Source organism: Arachis hypogaea, chromosome 1 (genome assembly GCF_003086295.3).
Source record: "Arachis hypogaea cultivar Tifrunner chromosome 1, arahy.Tifrunner.gnm2.J5K5, whole genome shotgun sequence".
Taxonomy (NCBI): Eukaryota; Viridiplantae; Streptophyta; class Magnoliopsida; order Fabales; family Fabaceae; genus Arachis; species Arachis hypogaea.
This window is the reverse complement of record NC_092036.1, coordinates 32,349,592-32,372,112: the sequence shown is the minus strand read 5'-3', so window position 1 is coordinate 32,372,112 and position 22,521 is coordinate 32,349,592. Positions and strand designations below refer to the sequence as shown.

The following is a 22,521-nucleotide window of genomic DNA, read 5'->3' as shown; positions in this document are numbered from 1 at the left end:
GCGCTCACCACGAACACCGACGATGCTGCCATCGCCACCTCCACTCCAACAACCGCGTTACCTTCGTCGTCAAAGACAGGAACCCTTGCGGTTCCCGCGAATCGTATGGAGACGCCTTTGCGCAAATTTCAACGCGGCCAAAACAAGCCAAAGTGCAAGCAATGCGGCAATGTCGCTCGTTCTAGGTCATTTCAGTTCTCTTCTCACTATTTTCTTTATTCGAACTTTAATACGTTCTTTTCATGAAAATATAACATGATAATATATCTAATTTTGGTCCTTTTCTTTTAAGTAAAATATAGAAAAAATATCCTCCTGCAAAACAAAAGGGGCAAGGGACCGAAAAAATAAATAAATAAATAAATAAAGTAGAAAAAAAGAAGAAAATTCAAAGGCAATATGATATAGTACTTGCAAAATCACCTGTAAATTATAATAAGATTTTATGCCTAAATTTGTGGCTATTGCATTGTCACCTCTATGCTTGTTTTATTCTTGGTGTTTCCTGTGCTGCAGGTGTCCCTATGAATAATGCAAGAGTTGCTGTTTTAGGAACCAAAATCCTTGTCATATTCATGGTGCGTTATCTTTCTAGTATGCTCTCTCTGAGAATGATCTATTTGAAAATGAACCTCTTGCTTTTCTGCAACACTTTACTACTTAACTCCATATTCGGGTTTTAGGGTTAAAAAAAAAGAAAAAAAAGAAAAAAATGAAACATCTCGTTTTTGTGCTTTAATTTATAACTAATATTAAAATTTGTGTGTATGACTGCATATATTATGTAGTTAGTTCAAACTATGCTTATGAGATTTTCTATGAATTTTATTTTATCTTATGAGATTTTTTTGGTTGAACGGGAAGGAAGAAAACAGGTTTGCCTCACAAAGTAGTTACTATAGTTTTGATCATATAAACAGTATTTGGGACTTCTACTTTTGTACGATTTGTTTTGAATTATCTTCCTGAAGGTTTATCGCTTCTTGGGCTTTAGATATTTTTATCCGTTTAGGTTTTGGTTAGGAGAAACTTAAGACTTACGAGAGTAGTATTGAGGGATATTAGTGAGATGGCATGAAGTTGTAATTGCTTATATTACATGCTTTTGTTGCTGTTTTTGGTATTGTTTCGTGTCTCTGATCTTGATATTGAACTGCTTACGCTGTAGGACAAGTTCAATGAATTCATTGAATTGGCACTGGTAATATTGGCTTTTTAGTAAGGGTGTATTTCGAACTGGTGATCAGCACTTCTATCAAACATTTAAGTCCATAGGTTTAATTTGTAAATTAAAATAGCCCAGCTGTAGATTTACTAAATTTTCATCATTTTAAACAGTTTTGACCCTCAGGAAGATAGTTCTTAGATATATGCAGATAATTTCCCATCTACATCAAAGATATGTAAGTCTTGACCCTCAGCCTCAGTGGCCAAATAAGATGGAAATTTGTCATTGATATGTAAAGGATATGCTCATTGCTCCATGTAGAATTATGACTTGAAAAACTATCAATATTTGGTGGGAGACTTTGACTTGACACCTTTTGCTAGTGGTCTAGTATTCTAGAAAGTTGAATTCCTGCTGGGTATGATAAGCTACACTTCTATTCATGGGGAAAACACTTGATAAGAAGAATTGCAGTGATTCAATTATTTCAGAAATTTGGGGTAGATGTTTTCATTCTCGTATGAAAAAAGGTTTGATTTTCAGTTTCCTTCAGAGTAATGCTTGTAATGCCATATTTCAGTACCATATCTATTGTCATAACTGTGAACCACAGCTTGAATAGAGGCCATACTGGCTGCTATAGTCATCATAAATCAAACTCTCTTTTTTGCCCACCCTTAAATTAAAAAAATGTTTTTGGCTTTTCTAGGAAGGTTTTGGATCACCTGATCCATCACCCAGAGAGTGAATTTAGGGTCTCTCAGCCTCCATTCCTTAGACGAAACACATCCTACATTGCAGAATGTGGGTTTTTTTATAGCGACTGCCTCTGTTTTTGGCCTTTCCTCAGGTAATTCATCCTTATTTTAGTCTTTCCTGATTCCCACCAGTTTCACACACTCTGCAGTGTTTGCTCACTTAGCTCCTCAAGTTTTAGTGCTTTACGCAGCTTTACCTCTCCAGCCGCTGTCCCCTTTTTACAGTCTTGAACACTTTGATTGCTCGGTCATTTAAGCTGTGACTTGTTTGTATTAAGTATTAAGAAATATTGATATATGTATCTTCAAGTTTGAGTTTTTAACCTTTTTTTACAACATTTAAAATGAATTAGCTATACTAGTGTAGTGGCTGGTTTGTGCTGCCAGCTGGGGACAATGCATAATTTGTATTGTATCTGCTATACTAGTGTATTTGGAAACAAAGCCTATAGGTACAAACCCTGATCCTTATTAAAACAATTTTACTTCTGTAATTGTATGGAGATAGATTTCATCGAATTGTGGCTTGGAAGGGGACTTAAATGTTGAAATAAACAACTGGTAAAATGTAGCTCCAAATTGATGGTTTGTGATCATCAGGGAAGTGAATTTACAACCTCAAGTGAATTTTACTTGCACTATCAAGAGCTTTAATCCTAGAGTGCTTATCTAGGGATTTGCTCAATTACCAACCCTAGCCTGAATTGAGTAATTATAATATCATTAGAAGCACTTTTAAAATGTTTATTTTTCTATAAATTGATTAAGGACTTATATTTGAATATATTTAGTGTCCAGTTGCAAACACACATATAAGAGTCTCCATCGTACTTAAACTTGAATTATAATAGGAAATGTTCTGTGGTAAATGGTAATATAAGTTACGAGGACGTCTATTTTGATTTGGCCTAGTTCATACTAGCATGTTTAGCTTATATTTCTAAACTTAATGTAATGGATTTTTATTTCTTCTTTATTTGTTTGTTAAATCTAGGATAACTTCTAATTAGCAACCATAAAAAAAAGCTAATTAGCGTCATCATAAACATTACTTTATTCTATTTGTTTAGGTGAAATAAGAAAGTGCAACAAAGTATATATGCAATTTGTTCATGAATCTTGGCAGGATTGAAAAGATCAGCTTTCTGTAAACATATCTTAATATTTGCCATTATAAAAATTTTGATAGAATTACGACTAGTAACAGGTTTGGGCTATTTTACGAGAGAAGAGGTAAGTAGCAGTTTTAGCTTGGTCTAGCTGGCTGATTGGATAGTTAAACTCTACTCCTAACTACCTATAAATAGTTTGGGTTATAGTTAGCTTTGTTTCTATGCTTTTTTGTTTGTTAATTCAGTTAGAATCAGAGAGAACTCTCTCCTTAAGTTGGTAGTTCCAACCGTGTAGAACATTTTAGGGAGTGCGAATTGCAGTCTCTGTGCAGCAATAAAATCCTAACCTTCTGCTAGTCCATGATTCTATCAACTAGTATTAAAAGTTTGAGGATTTTGGTGCTGAATGGTTCAATCGTGATCGAGGAAAAGGGAGGCACGATTTGATACAAGTGAGTCGCGAATGGAGATGTTTCGATCGATGCAAAAGATGCTGCAGCAATTTGATTCTAGGATGGATTTGTTCGAAAACCACACTCCTAATTGGAACGATCGTGGTTCACCAGGATTGCACCATGCCTCAGGTTCATTATCGGGAAATCAAAGTGTGCCGGAGTAATGGCGGAAGCTGGAGCTTTCGATGTTTCACGGTGGTTTGAATCGAACGCATGGAGCAATTCTTCTTGCTTCGCGCAGTGCTGGAGGAGGAATGGTTCACTGTCGCCACGTTTGCAATGGAAGGGAGGGAGTTCACATGGTTCCGGTGGTGGGAGGCAATTGCGCCGGTGCTTCAATGGCGGCACTTTCAGCCTGAGTAACTACAGAGTCCATATGAAACACTGTTGAAACTGAAGCAGACGAACTTGGTTAGGGATTGTCACCCAAATTTATGCTTCACGCTCGGCCTCTTTGTGGAATCGTGCTGGAATTGTTGACTGACGTGATCATGAACAGACTAAAGCCTGAAGTGTGTGAAAAATGCAAATTGTTTCTGTGGATAAACTAATGGAGTTGGCACAGAAAGTAGAAAATTGAAACATTGCCGTGCGTAGTGTACTAGGGAGCAGTGGGAGTAAGGTACCTACTACCAATTTCACCGCTTCCAACTTCATTGCAAACAAAGTTGTGCACTCTGCTACATGCTTCTTTAACCTTAAAAATGTTAAATTTTAATCATTTTCTATTACCATTTGATGTCGTGATGTGTTAAGTGGATTCATGATGTATAGGGCAGGAAGGGTTTAGAAGATGGAAAGGAAGCATGCAAAAGAGGAAGGAACATGAAGAATAGAGCTTTGGAGAAGTTAGAGCCGACGCACACGCGTTATTGACGCGTACGCGTGACCTAGTGTAGCATTGACTGACGCGTACGTATGGCTTGTGGAAGTTAATCTGACGCGCACGCGTAATCGACGCGCACGCGTGACGCCCAACACGTGACTCATTAATGGAAAACGTGGCTGGCGATTTCTGAAAGACTCAAGGTCCAAATCCAACTTGCTTCTACATGGAAAAGACCCAAGGATTGATGGGGAAAAAGGGGGACTCAATCATACACAACATACACATAATTTTAGCTAGATTTTGTTCTTGTTTTCTAGAGAGAGAAACTTTTACTTCTCTCTAGATTTAGTTTGTTTTGATCATCTTGTGTTGAATTTTTGAATTGGGTCTTGTTGAATTGAGCTTTATTTGTTTAATCTTAATTTCTCTTAGTGTAAATTGCTTGGATCTTGTGTTAGAATTTTGTTTTCTCTTTATTTTCCTTTCTTCTTATTTTATGAATTTTGTGGATTTTGAACTTTTGTTAATGCATTGATGTTTTCTATGGTTTATAGTGTTATTTAAGTTGTTTTCTATTGATAATTGTTAGTGGGTAAGTTTAATTTTTAGTTAATTTTGCAATTTAGATATGTCTTTAGTTAGTGACCTACCATGTGTTTGATGAAATGTTTTCATTGATTATGGAGTAATTTTCTATACTCTTGGCTTAGGCTAAGGGAATTGGATGACCTTGAGTCATTCGGTCTAATTGAATTGATGATTTGAAAACCCTGTGGTTAAATTGGTACTCATTGACATTAATCTACTACCAAGTCAAATTACTACTTAGATTGGGACTTATGAATTGAAATTGACCAAGTCTATTTGACATATTTCAATTGTGGAAGTAGACTTGATGGACTTAGTTCCTCATAATTGTCAATATATGGTTGTTAGATAAGGATGATGATCTCAATTCCTATACCTTAGCCAAAAGTCCTTTTACATCTCGTTTTTGAAAACCCGAAATTCTAATTACTTAGTTCTTGTCTTAGTAAATTTTAGTTGCTTAGCTAGCTCTAGAATATAATTAGATTTATATAGTGTCTTATAAATTGCATTTATCTAGTTCTTGTTTTAATCGGTTTGATTTAAATTCCTTCCACTTTAAGTTTCTTACATGTTAAGTTTGTTAGTTTAAATTATTGTTTATGACTCTTAATCCTGGAATTCTAACCAATCTTGACTCATACACTTGCCCATTCTCTTGAGAATGACCTGGGAGTAATATCTCGGTTAACTTTATTAGGGTTGAATTGGTGACAACCATATCAAAATTTGATCGAAGGGTTATTTGTGGGTTTAGGACTATACTATAATATGATCTTTGTTGATAAAATTTAGACTGACAGTAACGTTTCCGTCAAATATTTTCAGCGCGTTGCTAAGGAATGTGGTTGCAATGTGTGCTTCAATATTGGTAATGTGAATATGTGAACATTGTGAATAGTTTACTTATTTTCATTAGTTTGTTTTTAGTTTTGATTTTCTTTAGTGCATGAGCTATGACTTCTAAGTTGAATGACTCGGTCTCAACCGGATCCTAGCTTGGTCGAGTTTGATTCCGAAATTGATAGAATCTTACTTCATACTTGGCAAACTAGACGTCGGTTGGATTACACGGCTTCTCTTGAGGAACCTTCTGAGACACTAGATCAAACCGAGTAATCTAGAGTCCACATTCAACGAAGGAACTTCCTACTCTTCTGTTAGCACTATTGATATATCCTTAAATACTACAGGTGAAAATCACATGGCGGAGCCGTGTAGGATCACCTTGATGAGCAAGGAGCACCAGATCTCATTCTTCAACCGTTGCAAGCTCGGTATCCGAATCTTGACCCTAATTTTGAGTTGAAGGATAGTTTGATTAACTTGCTGCCTAAGTACCATGGACTACCGGGCCAAGACCCCATTAGGCACTTGAGAGACTTTCAAGTGGCTTGCTCTTCGGCTCGAAGGCATAGTGCTGATGAAATTGTAATTATGGTTTTTGCTTTTCCCTTCTCTCTTGAGGGGCAAGCTAAGGAATGATTTTACTCTCAGCCTGATGAAGTGGTGACTGAATGAGACCTATTGAGAAAATGATTATTGGATAAGTTCTTTCTTCCGGAGAAGACTTATTACAACCGGAGAGAGATTTTCGGTATCATGCAAAGAGACCAAGATACACTCTATGAATATTGGACTCGATTTAAGATATTCATTTGCTCATTAGCTATTTCACTAGAGGTCTTTGTGCACTAGATAAGAGATTTCTTACTGTCTCTAGTAGTGGCTCTCTTTCTTAAAATAAGATGGCGACAGAAGCATGGAGTTTGATCAATGATGTTGCTGAAACTACCCAACATGAAAGAGTGAGGAATAATCCTCCCAAGAGTGTGGCGAAAACATCTTCTTCTGACTTGGCTTTGACTAAAGTGCTTGGAGAAATGATCACTCTCCTCAAGGAGATTTATTAAGGACAAAAGGCATATCAATCAATCCAAGCCATTTAAGTCCCACCTTAAATCCTCCAACTTGAAGGACCTCAAAGAGTGTATGGTGTGTGCTCTTGTACCTCACATTACACCGACAAACGCTCTTAAGTCCAAGGGGATTACACTTTTGTGGTAGCCAATAACTACAACAACCGTCTACCCTATTAACCTCAAAATCAAAGTAATTACTCCCATGGTAATAGCTCTAATCAAGGGTAGAGGGACAATGCTCAAGAAAACAACCACAATCAAAGATGGAACCAAGGCAACTCATCTTCTCAATACCATAATCAACTTTCTCCCCAATACCACAATACCTACCAAGCCAACCAAAATCACCATAATCAACCATACTAACACTCACAACAAAATCAAACTAACAACCATAGATACTAACCACCTCACCAGAGACAACAAACCAATCAACCTCCTTCCTCTTTCACAAATTAAGGTGATGACTCTTACCGTGCATTTTATCAAGAACAAGAGAGGCATAGGGTTCTGATAAAGAAAAATGAAGAGACCACTAGGAATCTCAATACACAAGTTGGTAATATGAGTGCTCAAATGTCCTCTATAGTCGAAATGCTCTCACAGTTGTCTCTACCTCCCACGAACAATACCAACGCCACACAAGCCTCTAGCTCCTCTAGCCTTCCATCCCAATTTCTTCCTAACTCAAAAGGTGGCCTAAATGCCATCACTCTACGGTCGGGGGACTACGTTGGAAGAAGTGCCTCCTAGGACCATGGAAGACATCCATGAGCAAGAGGTGGTTGTTGAAGCTCAACATAAGGAGGATGTGGGAGACACAAGGCAAGAGGAAGAAGAGGTGAGCCTTAAGGATCCCAAGAGTAAGGCCATAGTAGATGAATCCATTCCTATTCCATTTTCATCCATGGTGAAGAAGGCCAAGAAAACTCTGGAGTTTGATCTAAACATACTTCAAGTCTTCAACAAGGTTGAGGTAACCATTCCACTTCTTGATGCCATTCAACAAATTCTAAAGTATGCTAAGTTTTTAAAGGATTTGTACACCCACAAAGATAGGATTGGTGAGTTGGAAACATTGTCCTTCGGTAGTTCTATTTCTTCATTGATGAAATTCATTTCGAAAAAGTGTAGTGACCTTAGACCATGTTTAGTGTCTTGTTGAATTGGTGGAGTTGCCTTCTATGATTGCATGTGTGATTTAGAAGCTTGTGTGAGTATCATGCCACTCTCTGTATTTACAAGGTTGAAATTAGCGACATTGAAAAGGTCGGCCACTAAATGTCTTAGCCGACAAAAGTGTTATCACCGTAGTGGAAATAGCGGAAGATGTGCTTGTGACAATCAAGGATTTAGTGTTCTCGGTTGATTTTTATATCCTTGAAATGTCTCCGACAGATAGTGGAAGTTCTTCATCCGTTTTGCTTGGAAGGCCTTTCTTGAAAACCTCTAAATTCAAGTAGGTTGCCTTTACCGACACATACTCTTTTGAGGTAGGTGACAAGACCATCAAGCTTAACTTGGAAGAGGCATGGGACATCCACCAAAATAGCACTCCATTCTCTAGTGTGATGTCATTGATGACGTAGTAGCGGAGATACAAAAAAAAAGACTACAAAAGGGTGTCTTATCCCGTTATTTAAGGGAAGGATAAACATGAGGATAAACAAGAGAAAGCCGATGAGGATGAGCTTCATGATCATGGTGAGAAAGAACCTCAACTTGAAGTAAATCGATTTGAAGCCTCTAACTTCTCACTTGAAATATACATTCCTCGAGGACAACTAAATATTTCCGGTAATCATTGCTAGTGAGCTTTCTAGCCAAGAAGAAGAGAAGCTCTTAGAGGTTTTAAGGAAGCACAAGAAGGCAATTGGTTGGAGCTTGGCTAACATTGTGGGGTTTTACCCACGTATGTGTATGCACCGCATCTTCCTTGAAGATGGAGTTTGGCCATTGAGACAACCCCAAAGAATGCTCAATCCTACTATTCTTGATGTTGTAAAGAAGGAAGGCACAAGGTTACTTGATGCGTGCATTATTTATCCAATTTCCGATAGTGAGCGGCTGAGTCCGATGTTTCGAAGAAATCAGGAATCACAGCTATCAAGAAAGAAGATGGTGAGATGGTCACAACAAGGGTGTAAAATGCTTGGCGGGTTTGCATTCATTATAGGAAGCTAAATGCCACAACAAGAAAAGATCACTTTCCCTTGTCATTAATTGATTAGATATTGGACCGACTTTCAGGTAAATCTTATTGCTGTTTCCTTGATGGTTTTACTGGCTATTTCTAGATACATATTGCTCTTGAGGACTAAGAAAAGACCACCTTCACTTGTTCTTTTGGCACCTTTGCTTACAGAAGAATGCCATTTGAGTTATGCAATGCACCCGCTATTTTTCAGCGGTGCATGACTAGTATCTTTTCTAATCTCATGAAGAGTTGTCTAGAAGTGTTTATGGACAATTTCAGTGTATATAGAACTTCCTTTGATAGTTGCTTAGATAACTTTGCTAAGGTCTTAGAAAAGTGTGTTAACACTAACCTTGTCCTCAATTTCGAAAATGTCATTTTATGGTGAGACAAGGCATAGTGTTAAGGCACATTGTTTCTGATAAAAGCATTTTTATTGACCATGCCAAGGTTGATGTCATTACTAGTATGCCACACTCCTCTTCTGTGAGGGAGGTTCGCTCATTTTTGGGATATGTAGGGTTTTATAGGCGTTTCATCAAGGATTTCAGCAAGATTGTCCTATCACTATCCCGCTTGTTATAGAAAGATGTGGAGTTTGAGTTTGATGATGCTTGCAAAGAAGCATTTGAGAAATTAAGGGAAGCCTTCACTACAGCACCCATTGTCAGAGGACCCGATTGGACGCAACCATTTGAGATTATGTGTGATGCCTCCAATCATGCTGTGGGTACTGCGCTTGCACAGCGAGAAGGTAAGCTCCCTTACATTGTTGTTTATTCTTCAAAGACATTGGATGTGGCGCAATCCAATTGCACCACTACGGAAAGAGCGGCTAGCGGTTGTTCATGCATTGGATAGGTTTAGATCCTATTTGCTAGGCTCAAAAATAGTGGTGTATACGGATCATACAGTCTTAAAGTACTTGCTGACAAAGAATGAATCGAAACCTAGGCTCATCCGTTGGATCTTGCTCTTGCAAGAATTTAACGTTAAGATTAGGGATCAAAGTAGGTCACAAAACTTGTTGCGGACCATCTGAGCCACCTTGAAAATCTTAAATATGACTCATTTCTGATTGACAATTCATTTCCTTTGGATGGTTTGCATGCTATTTCAAATATCCTTCCTTGGTTTGCACCTATGGCGAATTAATTGGTCACCAATATCTTTTCTCCTAACTTTTCAAAACATCAAAGAGACAAGTTGATGAATGATTCCAAGTACCACATTTGGGATGACCCTCACTTATGAAAACAGGGGGTGGACCAAGTGATTCGTAGATGTGTCCCGGAGTTAGAATTCCAATCTATTCTTGAATTCTGTCATTCGTCCGAGTGTGGTGGTCACTTTGGCCTAACAAATAGCTAAAAAGGTTTTAGATTGCGGGTTCTAGTGGCCAATATTGTTCAAGGATGCAAACCAATATTGTTTGTTATGTCATCAATTTCAAAAGTCAGGAGATACATCTCAAAAGGATGAAATGCTTCAACAACCAATGTTGTTTTGTGAAATTTTGTATGTACGAGGCATATACTTTAAGGGACTATTTCTTAACTCTAGTGGATATCTTTACATTCTAGCAGTTGATTACGTATCAAAGTGAGTGGAAGTGATTTCTACCCGCCTTGATGACGCTAATACTGTAGTTTATTTCATTAGAAACAATATTGTATGCTGCTATGGGTCGCCACGACTAATCGTGAGCGACCAAGGTACTCACTTTTGCAACAGAAAGATGGAAGCATTATTCAAACAGTATGGGGGTACTACACTAGGTTGCAACTGCTTAGTACCCCAAAATAATGGCCAAGCGGAGGTATCTAATTGAGAGATAAAGCGGATTTTGAAAAAAGTGGTAAATCCACAAAGAAAAGATTGAAGTTCTCGTTTGGGTGACGTATTGTGGGCGTATAGGACGACATATAAGATTCCGTTAGGGATGAGTCCCTTTTGGATTGTCTATGAGAAGGCATGCCATCTCCCGATTGAAATTAAACATAAAGTCTATTGGGCAGTCAAGCAATGCAACTCCGATTTTACCAAGGCAGGCATAGTAAGGAAGTTGCAATTAGAAGAACTCGAATGTCTTAGGATAGAGGCCTATGAGAATGCAAGGATCTATAATGAAAAGACTAAGGCATTCTATGATCATCATATCCGAAAGAAAGATTTCCAAGAGGGTGATGAAGTTCTTCTATACAATTCAAGGTTTAGGTTCATGCCCGGAAAGCTCCGTTTAAGGTGGGATAGCCCTTTTAAAGTGAAGGAAGTGAAGCCCTATGGAGTGGTTGAGCTATTCCACCCTCAAAGTGGAACAACATTCAAAGTGAACGGTCACAAGGTAAAAAGGAATTGGAGGTGTTACTTCTTAAGGATGCACCCAAAGGAGGAGAGTCTTGAGCTCATGACCGTCCAACTTAAGGATGTTAAAGAAAAGTGTTAGGTAGAAGACACCCAACCATATTATGATCTTTCTTGTACATAGTTTCTTGCATGTAGATCGAGTCTTTGTTTGATTTTGTTGAGTTTGTTTAAGTATGCTTGAATTACCATTGCTTCATGAGGATTTCATTGATCTTGATTTGGTTAAATTGACAATTTTGAAGAAAGATGCTTGATTTTGGTTATTGCATGAAATTCTAAGTGTTTTTGACATATCTACCTTGTATGAATGGCAAGATTGTGCTATAATTGTCTTCCCTCATGCTTTAAAAAAAAGAAAATGGGCGCTCCACGCGTGAGCGTGAATGACACGCACGCATCGAATTCACTGTTGTAACTCCCTAGCACAAAAATCAGAGAGTTGTGATGGAACTGTGCGGGTAGGGTGCTAGGCGCACAATCCATCCCACGCGTACGCGTAGTTGACGCGTACGCCTCACCCGTCACCCGTTTTTTTGCCCCACCCACGCGTGTGCGTGGACGACACGCACACGTCACATTTACTTCTGCAAATTTCCGGTACAAAAACCAGAGAGTTGTGATGGAGTTGTACAACTTTCGTGCGGGGAACACGATTAGTATGCATACGCGTCCCCTCTCTTTTCTGCTTGCCATGCGTAGGCGTGGATGACGCTCACGCGTCGCACTCCCTTTTCGGCTTCCCACGCGTACGCATGGATGAAACGCGCGCGTCACACGTACGACGTAACTTACTGGGGTCTAATCATGCTCCCCGCACAATTCCATCCTAACTCTCTGGTTTTTGTACCAGGGAGTTGCAGCAGTAAATGTGACGAGTGCGCATCGTCAACGCACACGGGTGGGTGGGGCAAAAAACGGGTGACGTGTACGTGTTAGCTACGCATACGTGTGGGGTGGATTGTGCACCTTGCACCCCACCCGCACAGTTCCATCACAACTCTGGTTTTTGTACCAGGAAGTTGCAGCAGTGAATTCGATGCGGGCGCGTCGTCCACGCTCACCCGTGGAGCGCTCTTTTTCTTTTTTTAAAGCATGAGGGAAGACAATTATAGCACAATCTTGGCATTCATACAAGGTAGATACATACTTCAAAAACACTTAGGATTTCATGCAATAACCAAAATCAAGCATTTTTCTACAAATTTGCCAATTTAACCAAACCAAGATCAATGAAATCCTCATGAAGCAATGGTAACAAGCATACTTAAACAAACTCAACAAAATCACACAAAGATTCTAAAACTACATGCAAGAAACTATGTACAGGGAGGTTCATCTCATGGTGGAGTGTCTCCCACCTAACACTTTTCTTTAACCTCCTTAAGTTGGACGGTCATGAGCTCAAGACTATCCTCCTTTAGGTGCATCCTTAAGAAGGAACACCTCCAATTCCTTTGGTGACTTATAACCATGATATTTTTTACCCTGTGGCCGTTCACTTTGAATGTTGCTCCACTTTGAGGGTGGAATAACTCGACCACTCCACAGGACTTCACTTCCTTAGTCGTTTCCTTATAGATCCTTGCATTCCCATAGGCGTCTATCCTAAGACATTCGAGTTCTTCTAATTGTAACTTCCTAGTTATGCCTATCTTGGTAAAGTCCATGTTGCATCGCTTGACCGCCTAATAGGCCTTATGTTCAATTTCAACCGGGTGGTGGTACACCTTCCCATAGACAATCTAAAAGGGACTCATCCCTAACGGAGTTATATAGGTCGTCCTATACGCCCATGATGCGTCACCCAACCGAGAACTTCAATCTTTTCTTTGTGGATTTACCATTTTTTCCAAAATCCACTTTATCTTTTGGTTAGATACCTTCGCTTGGCCATTAGTTTGGGGGTGGTAAGCAGTTGCAACCTTGTGTAGTATCCCATACTGTTTGAGTAATGCTTCCATCTTTCTGTTGCAAAAGTGAGTACCTCGATCACTCACGATTGCTCGTGGTGACCCATAGCAGCATACAATATTGTTTCTAATGAAATAAACCACAATATTAGCGTTATCAAGGCCGGTAGGAATCGCTTCCACCCACTTTGATACGTAATCAACCGCCAATAGAATGTAAAGATATCCACTAGAGTTAGAAAATGGTACTATAAAGTCTATGCCCCTTACATAAAAAATTTCACAAAACAACATTGGTTGTTGTGGCATTTCATCTTTTTGGGATGCATTTCTTGACTTTTGACATTGATGACATAACAAACAATATTGGTTTGCATCCTTGAACAATATTGGCCACCAGAACCCGCAATCTAAAACATTTTTAGCTGTACGGCAGGGGCCAAAGTGACCACCATACTCGGACGAATGACAGAATTCAAGAATAGATTTGAATTTTGACTCTGGGATACATCTACGAATCACTTGGTCCACCCCTGTTTCCACAAGTGAGGATCATCCCAAATGTAGTACTTGGAATCACTTCTCAACTTGTCTCTTTGATGTTTTGAAAAGTTAGGAGGAAAGATATTGGCGGCTAATTAATTCGCCATAGGTGCAAACCAAGGAAGGCTATTTGAAATAGCATGCAAACCATCCAAAGGAAATGAATCGTCAATCAGAAATGGGTCATATTTAAGATTTTCAAGGCGGCTCAGATGATCCGCAAGAAAGTTTTGTGATCCACTTCGATCCCTAATCTCAACGTCAAATTCTTGCAAGAGCAAGATCCAACGGATAAGCCTAGGTTTTGATTCATTCTTTGTCAGCAAGTACTTTAAGGCTGCATGATCCGTATACACCACTATTTTTGAGCCTAGCAAATAGGATCTAAACCTTCCAATGCATGAACAACTGCTAACCGCTCTTTTTTCGTTGTGGTGTAATTGGATTGCGCCATATCCAATGTCTTTGAAGAATAAGCAACAATGTAAGGGAGCTGTTTAAGTGCGGCACCCACAGCATGATTGGAGGCATCACACATAATCTCAAATGGTTGCGTCCAATCGGGTCCTCTGACAATGGGTGCTGTAGTGAAGGCTTCCCTTAATTTCTCAAATGCTTCTTTGCAAGCATCATCAAACTCAAACTCCACATCTTTCTATAACAAGCGGGATAGTGATAGGACAATCTTGCTGAAATCCTTGATGAAACGCCTATAAAACCCTACATATCCCAAAAATGAGCGAACCTCCCTCACAGAAGAAGGGTGAGGCAAACTAGTAATGACATCAACCTTGGCAGGGTCAATAGAAATGCTTTTATAAGAAACAACGTGCCCTAACACTATGCTTTGTCTCACCATAAAATGACATTTTTCGAAATTGAGGACAAGGTTAGTGTTAACACACCTTTCTAAGACCTTAGCAAGTTATCTAAGCAGCTATGAAACGAAGCTGCATATACACTGAAATCGTCCATAAATACTTTCAGACAACTTTCTATGAGATTCAGAAAATACACTGGTCATGCACCCCTCAAAAGTAGCGGGTGCATTGCATAACCCAAATGACATCCTTTTGTAAGAAAAAATGCCAAAAGGACAAGTGAAAGTTATCTTTTCTTGGTCTGCAGGAGCAATATGTATCTGGAAATAGCCAGTAAAACCATCAAAGAAGCAGTAATGAGATTTACCTGAAAGTCGGTCCAACATCTGATCAATGAATGGCAATGGTTATTGATCTTTCCTTGTTGCGACATTTAGCTTCCTATAATCAATACAAACCCGCCAAGCATTTTGCACCCTTGTTGTGACCATCTCACCATCTTCTTTCTTGATAGCAGTGATTCCTGATTTCTTCGGAACAACTTGAATCGGGCTCACCCACTCACTATCGAAAATTAGATAAATAATGCCCGGATTAAGTAACCTTGTGACTTCCTTCTTTTCAACATCAAGAATAGTGGGGTTGAGCCTTCTTTGGGACCTCTAGGAGCTTCTCTTCTTCTTGGCTAGAAAGCTCACTAACGATGATTACCGGAAATCTTTGGGTTGTCCTCAAGGAATGCATATTTCAAGTGAGGAGGTAAAGGCTTCAAATCGGTTCACTTCAAGTTGAGGTTCTTTCTCACCATGATCATGAAGCTCATCCTCATTGGCTTTCTCTTGTTTATCCTCATGTTTATCCTTCCCCTGAATAACGGGATAATATACTCTTTTGCAATCTTCTCTTTGTATCTCCGCTACTACCTCATCAATGACATCACACCGGAGAATAGAGTGCTCTTCTGGTGGATGTCTCATGGCTTCTTCCACTTTAAACACCGGAGAATAGAGTGCTCTTCTGGTGGATGTCTCATGGCTTCTTCCACGTTAAACTTGATGGTCTTGTCACCTATCTCAAAAATGTATGTGACAGTAAAGGCATCATACTTGAATTTAGAGGTTTTCAAGAAGGGTCTTCCAAGCAAAACGGATGAAGAACTTCTACTATCCGTCGAAAGCATTTCAAGGATATAGAAATCAATCGGGAACACTAAATCCTTGATTGTCACAAGCACATCTTCTGCTATCCCCACTATGGTGATAACACTTTTGTCGACTAAGACAAATTTAGAGGCCGACCTCTTCAATGGCGCTAATTTACACCTTCCAAATATAGAGAGTGGAATGATACTCACACAAGCTCCTAAATTACACATGCAATCATAGAAAGCAACTCCACCAATTCAACAAGACACTAAACATGGTCTGGGGTCACTACACTTTTTCGGAATGGATTTCATCAATGAGGAAATAGAACTACTCAAGGACAATGTTTCCAACTCACCAATCCTATCTTTGTGGGTGCACAAATCCTTTAAGAACTTAACATACTTCGGAATTTGTTGAATGACATTAAGAAGTGGAATGGTTACATCAACCTTCTTGATGACTTGAAGCATGTTTCGATCAAACTCCGGAGTTTTCTTGGTCTTCTTCACCATGGAAGAGAATGGAATAGGAATGGATTCATCCACTATGGCCTTCCTCTTAGGATCCTTAAGGCTCATCTCTTCTTCCTCTTGCCTTGTGTCTCCTTCATCCTCCTTATGTTGAGCTTCAACAACCACCTATTCCTCATGAATGTCTTCCATGGTCCTAGGAGGCACTTCTTTCAATGTAGTCTCCGACTGTAAAGTGATAGCATTTAGGCCACCTTTTGGGTTAGGAAGGGATTGGGATTGAAGGCTAGATGAGCTAGAGGCTTGGGTGGTGTTGGTATTATTGGTGGGAGGTAAAGACAACCTTGAGAGCATCTCGGCTATAGAAGACATTTGAGCACTCATATTACCAACTTGTGTATTGAGATTCCTAGTGTTCTTTTCATTTTTCTCTATCATAGCCCTAAGCTTCTCTTGTTCTTGGTAGAATGCACGGTGAGAGTCACTACCTTAGTTTGTGAAAGAAGAAGGAAGTTGATTGGTTTGTTGTCTTTGGTGAGGTGGTTGGTATCTATGGTTGTTGGTTTGATTTTGTTGTGAGTGTTAGTATGGTTAATTATGGTGGTTTTGGTTAGCTTGGTAGGTATTGTTGTAGTCTTAGGGAGAAGGTTGGTTATAGTATTGAGAAGATGAGTTGCCTTAATTCCATTTTTGATTGTGGTTGTTTCCTTGAGCATTGTCCCTCCACCCTTGATTATAGCTATTGCCATGGGAGTAATTGCTTTGATTTTGAGGTTGATAGGGTGAACGGTTGTTGTAGTTGTTGGCTACCGCAAGGGTGTAATCCCCTTAGACTTGAGGGCATTGGCGATGTAGTGTGAGGTACAAGAGGACACACCACACACTCTTGGAGGTTCTTCAAGTTGGAGGATTTGAGGTGGGACTTGGATGTTTTGGATTGATTGAGATGCCATTTGTCCTTGATAAATTTTCTTGAGGAGAGTGGTCATTTCTCCAAGCACTTTAGTCAAAGCCAAGTCAGAAGAAGATGTTTATGCCACACTCATGGGAGGACTGTTCCTCACTCTCACATGTTGGGTAGTTTTGGAAACATCATTGATCAAACTCCATGCTTCCGCCGCCGTCTTGTTCTTAGACAGAGAGCAACCACTAGATGTAGTAAGCAATCTCTTATCCGGTGCATAGAGACTTCCAGTGAAATAGCTAATAAGCAAATGAGTATCTAACCCATGATGTGGACAAGAATCTAACAATCCCTTAAATCGAGTTCAATATTCAGAGTGTCTCTTGGTCTCTTTGCATGATACTGTAAATCTCGTTCTGGATGTAATCAGTCTTCTCCGGAGAAAAGAACTTATCTAAGAATTCTCTTCTCAATAGGTCCCATTCAGTCACCACTTCATCGGGCTGAGAGTAAAACCATTCCTTAGCTTGCCCCGTAAGAGAGAAGGAGAAAGCAAAAACCATGATTGCAATTTCATCAGCACCACGCCTTCGAGCCATAAAGCAAGTCACTTGAAAGTCTCTCAAGTGCCAAATGGGATCTCAGCCCGGTAGTCCATGGTACTTAGGCAGCAAGTTAATCAGATTATTCTTTAACTCAAAATTAGAGTCAGGATTCGGATACCGAGCTTGCAATGGTTGAAGAATGAAATCTGGTGCTCCTTGCTCATGCAAGGTAATTCTACGCGGCTCCGCCATGTGGTTTTCACCTGTAGTATTCAAGGATATTTTAATAGTTCAAATAGAGGAGTAGGAAGTTCTTTCGTTGAATGTGGACTCTAGATCACTGTCAGTTCGATCTAGTGTCTCGGAAAGTTCCTCAAGAGAGGCCGAAGCACTAACCGTGTAATCCACCCGACGTCTAGCTTTCCGAGTATGAAGTAACGTTCTTTCAATTTTGGGATCAAACTCGGCTAAGTAATCATTCGGTTGAGACCGAGTGATTCAACTTAGAAGTCATAGCTCATGCATTAAAGAAAATCCAAACTAAAAACAAACTAATGAAAGCAAGTAAACTATTCACAATATTCACATATTCATATTACCAATATTGAAGCACACATTGCAACCATTCTTCGGCAACAGCGCCAAAAAAATTTGATGGAAACGTTACCATCGGTCTAGATTTTATCAACAAAGATCATGTCAGAGTATAGTCCTAAACCGACAAATAATCCCTCGATCAAATTTTGATATGGTTGTCACCAGTTCAACCCTAATAAAAGTTAATCGAGATATTACTCGTAAGTCGTCCTCAAGAGAATGGGCAAGTGTGTGAGTCAAGATTGGTTAGAATTCCAGGGTTGAGAGTCATAAACAAGAATTTAAACTAACAAACTTAACATGTAAGAAACTTGAAGTGCAAGGAATTTAAATCAAACCATTTAAATCAAGAACTAGATAAATGACAATCTATAAGACACTATATAAATCTAATTATATTCTAGAGCTAGCTAAGCAACTAAAATTTACTAAGACAAGAACCAAGTAATTAGAATTTTGGGTTTTCAAAAATGATATGTAAAAGGACTCTTGGCTAAGACATAGGAATTGGGATCACCATCCTTGTCTAACAACCATATATTGACAATTATCAGAAACTAAGTCCATCAAGTCTACTTCTACAATTGAAGTATGTCAAATAGGCTTGGTCAATTTCAACTCATAAGTCACAATCTAAGTACTAATTGACTTGATAGTAGATTAGTGTCAACCGGTATCAATTTAATCCCAAAGGGTTCTCAAATCACCAATTCAATTATACCCAATGACTCAAGGTCACCCAATTCTCTTAGCCTAAACTAAGAGTATAGAAAACTACTCCATAATCAATGAAAACATTTCATCAAACACATGGTAGGCAATAACTAAAGACATATCTAAATTGCAAAATTAACTAGAGATTAAAGTTACCCACTAACAATTATCAATAGAAAACAACTTAAGTAACACTATAAACCATAGAAAACATCAATGCATTAACAAAAGTTCAAAATCCACAAGATTTACAAAATGAGATGAAGAAGGGAAAAGAAAGAGAAAACAAAATTCTAACACAAGATCCAAGCAATTTACACTAGAGAAATTAAGATTAAACAAATAAAGCTCAATTCAATAAGACCCAATTCAAAAATTCAACACAAGATGATAAAAAAAAAACTAAATCTAGAGAGAAGTAAGACCCAACTTCACACATGAAAGGTATCCAATATCTAAGTATTTGTCATATGGAAAATCTTTTGCATCTCATACTGTATTTTCTTTGGATATCTCCTCAAATATTGAACCCAAGCACTATAGTGACGCCATAACTCAACCTTGCTGGATCAAAGCCATCAAAGATGAACTTATCGCACTTGAGCAGAGCCAAATTTGGAAGCTCACTTCCGTTCCACATGGCAAGAAGACAATTGGGTGTAAGTGGGTGTTTAAGGTGAAATACCATCTTAACGGAACAATAGAGAGGCACAAGGCCCGCTTGGTAACAAAAGGGTTTACTTAAGTCCCTGGTATTGACTATTGTGACACTTTCAGTCCAGTGATGAAGCTGACTAGCTTGAGAATTGTGTTGGCTTTGGCTGTTGCCAAGGGTTGGTATCTCAAACAAATTGATGTTAATACGATGTTTTTACATGGTGATTTGGATGAGGAGGTGTACATGCGGCCACCACCAGGATTAGATGTGAAGCCTGGCCAAGTTTGTAAGCTTGAGAAGTCTTTATATGGTCTCAAACAGGCAAGCAGACAGTGAAATACAAAGTTGAAGTCAGATTTGATTGAAATTAGTTATGTGCAATCCAAGTCAGATTATAGTTTTTTTTTTTTTACCAAGAGATCTGCTTTTGGTTTCACTGTAGTCTTGGTTTATGTTGATGATTTAGTCTTAGCTGGTAATGATATAAATGAGATCAATGCTATTAAAGCTACCTTGGATAATCGGTTTAGGATAAAGGACATAGGGGACTTAAAGTTTTTCATTGGTATGGAAGTGGCTCGGTCCAAGAAAGGTATCATGCTTTATCAAAGAAAGTATGCTTTAGATTTGCTTTGGGATGCAGGTTTTGAGAATTGTAAACCATCCACGACTCCTATGGATTATACCAACAAGCTAAGCAAGGATGATGGCACCCAACTGACTGACTCTGGTAAATTTCGAACACTGATTGGCAAATTACTTTATTTGGCTAATACACGGCCCGACATTAGCTTTGCAATTAGCAAGCTAAGTCAATATTCAGATCACCCGACTAATGCTCATCTTACTGCAGCTCACAGAGTATTAAGATACATCAAGGGCTCTCCTGCCATAGGCATATTTTTTCCTGTTGATTCAGATCTTTGTGTCATTGGGTTTACTAACTCTGACTGGGCTGCATGCCCAGATTCAAGACGATCTATTTTTGCTTATTGCTTCTATGTCGGCAGTGCTTTAGTCTCTTGGAAAAGTAAGAAGCAAGTTACTGTGGCATGTAGCTCAGCTGAGGCTGAGTATCGCGCTCTTGCTGCTGCCATCAAGGAAGCCATTTGGATAAGCTTTCTTCTGAAGGACCTCAGGATGCCTCCACCAGGCCTATCAGCACCTATTGTGATAGTCAATCAGCCATTCATATCGCCTCCAACTTCGTCTTTTACGAGAGCACTAAACACATTGAGGCTAATTGTCATCTTGTTTGAGACAAGTTCATGGAGGATCTCATTCATTTGCTGTCAATCTCCACAACCGATCAAATCGCAGACATTTTAACGAAGCCATTAGCCCCAGCTACATTTCATACACTATATGGTAAGTTAGAATTGGTAAATTTTCACACTCCTAACTTGAGAGAGGGTGTTATCTAGTGGAAAAATTAATTGACAGCTAAGAAATAGACATTCCTATTATGCAATATAGTAAAATTAGCTAGTTAGGCAAATTGAGCTAATTTAGTTGCGTAAATTACTGATAAGTAGTAGAAGCTAATTTAGTTGCGTAAATTACTGCTAAGTAGTAGGTTAGATAATTTTTAATTATGCAAATTTTGCTATAATAGCCGACAAATGTAACTGTTAGTGTAAAGTGTGATTTTGATCATTATTTCAATTGAATTCATTTCCATTTCTCATTTTTTTCTCTTTGCTCTCTCATCTAATTGTTTTTTTTTTTGCATCACCTTGCTGCACCTTCAACAGGAAGTAATAGGATTCTGAGTGATTACAGGTTGCTGCTGCTATCAACGAATGGAGATTTTCCAAGTTAAAGGAATACAAAGACCGAAGCATTGAAGCGGAAAACGAAGCTCTTGATCAATACATGCAGAATGTAGGTTTACTGGAAGAAGTGTTATCTGTTAAGTCTTTGGATGATAGTGAACCCTCTGCGGCTGAGCCTAATCCTCTTGTGATGGAGGACGAAATTGAATCGGATTAATGAAGTCATGGTGTGAGAACGAGAATACAGCAAATTGTTGATGAGGGATTAAAGAAGCTTCAGAAGTTTTCGGTTACTGACAATCAATGAACCAATCCCTGAAGAAACTAATTATGCTTCAAAAAAGGGAAAGTGGACTGAAAGGTTGTCAACTATAAGTGATCTTATTGACAAAACTAATAAAGCCAGAAGCGAAGAGGATTTGAAGTCGTGCTTGGAGCTGAAGTTCCGATTCTTCAATTCGGATGAACATTCTGGAAGAATACCATTTCAAGAGAGTGAAACACACAAGAATCAAGCTTCTGAGAATCACCGGCAATTGAATCGGATTACTCTGTACCGAAACTGGTTGGGACCACTGATGTTGATAAAAAAACTCTCAACACCATTGACAAACACTTTTCTTTCTTTTACCATGTGGAGAAATTATAAGGGTATAGTTCTTTTTAAGTAGGATTTAGCTTTTGTAGAGTAATAGGATGTAACTGTTGTATTGTACAAGGAAAATGTTATCTAATTAGAATTTGTAATCTAAATGGAAGCCAGAATGAGGTTAAATGTTCAATTAGTATGTCATATAGATGAGTGCTTTTTACTTTTTAGCTTTTACCATTGATATCTCATAATCCCTAGTTAAATTCTGCCTAGTGCCTGCTCTTTTTCTAATGAACCAAAGTACAATGCGACCATGCTCTGCTGCATTTCTTTGGAGGGAAAAAAATCTGACTTCCATTTTAGTATTTATTAGTATCGTTACTCTGTGTTATCCTTGTCACATTAATTTAATTAAAGTACATTCCTTGCGACTAATGTTATTGTAGGC

The 22,521-nt window shown here is 38.8% G+C and overlaps 2 protein-coding genes across 2 annotated transcripts; both read left to right on the top strand.

Moving 5' to 3' along the window:
* The first annotated feature begins 3 nt into the window (after positions 1-3).
* Positions 4-22,278, top strand: LOC112801486 (uncharacterized). The gene is made up of 4 exons (XM_072225762.1): positions 4-185; positions 517-578; positions 21,489-21,697; positions 21,756-22,278. Exons 1-4 carry the CDS (start codon positions 23-25, stop codon positions 22,150-22,152), a joined length of 831 nt encoding a protein of 276 aa, XP_072081863.1. The 5' UTR covers positions 4-22; the 3' UTR covers positions 22,153-22,278.
* LOC140173451 (uncharacterized mitochondrial protein AtMg00810-like) lies at positions 18,202-22,293 on the top strand. Its single transcript, XM_072197016.1, has 3 exons — positions 18,202-20,436; positions 20,560-21,074; positions 21,461-22,293. The coding sequence occupies exons 1-2, from the start codon at positions 20,274-20,276 to the stop codon at positions 21,033-21,035; spliced, it is 639 nt and encodes a 212-aa protein (XP_072053117.1). The 5' UTR covers positions 18,202-20,273; the 3' UTR covers positions 21,036-21,074; positions 21,461-22,293.
* Positions 22,294-22,521: the final 228 nt, after the last annotated feature.

Bases quoted from the DNA above. Each gene is read 5' to 3' on its own strand.
- LOC112801486 (XM_072225762.1), top strand. From the start codon at position 23: ATGCTGCCATCGCCACCTCCACTCCAACAACCGCGTTACCTTCGTCGT. The intron at 186-516 runs GTCATTTCAGTT...CCTGTGCTGCAG, and splicing joins GGCAATGTCGCTCGTTCTAG to GTGTCCCTATGAATAATGCA. The intron at 21,698-21,755 runs ATGAAGTCATGG...GGATTAAAGAAG, and splicing joins GACGAAATTGAATCGGATTA to CTTCAGAAGTTTTCGGTTAC.
- LOC140173451 (XM_072197016.1), top strand. From the start codon at position 20,274: ATGGAAGTGGCTCGGTCCAAGAAAGGTATCATGCTTTATCAAAGAAAG. The intron at 20,437-20,559 runs GTAAATTTCGAA...ATCTTACTGCAG, and splicing joins CACCCAACTGACTGACTCTG to CTCACAGAGTATTAAGATAC.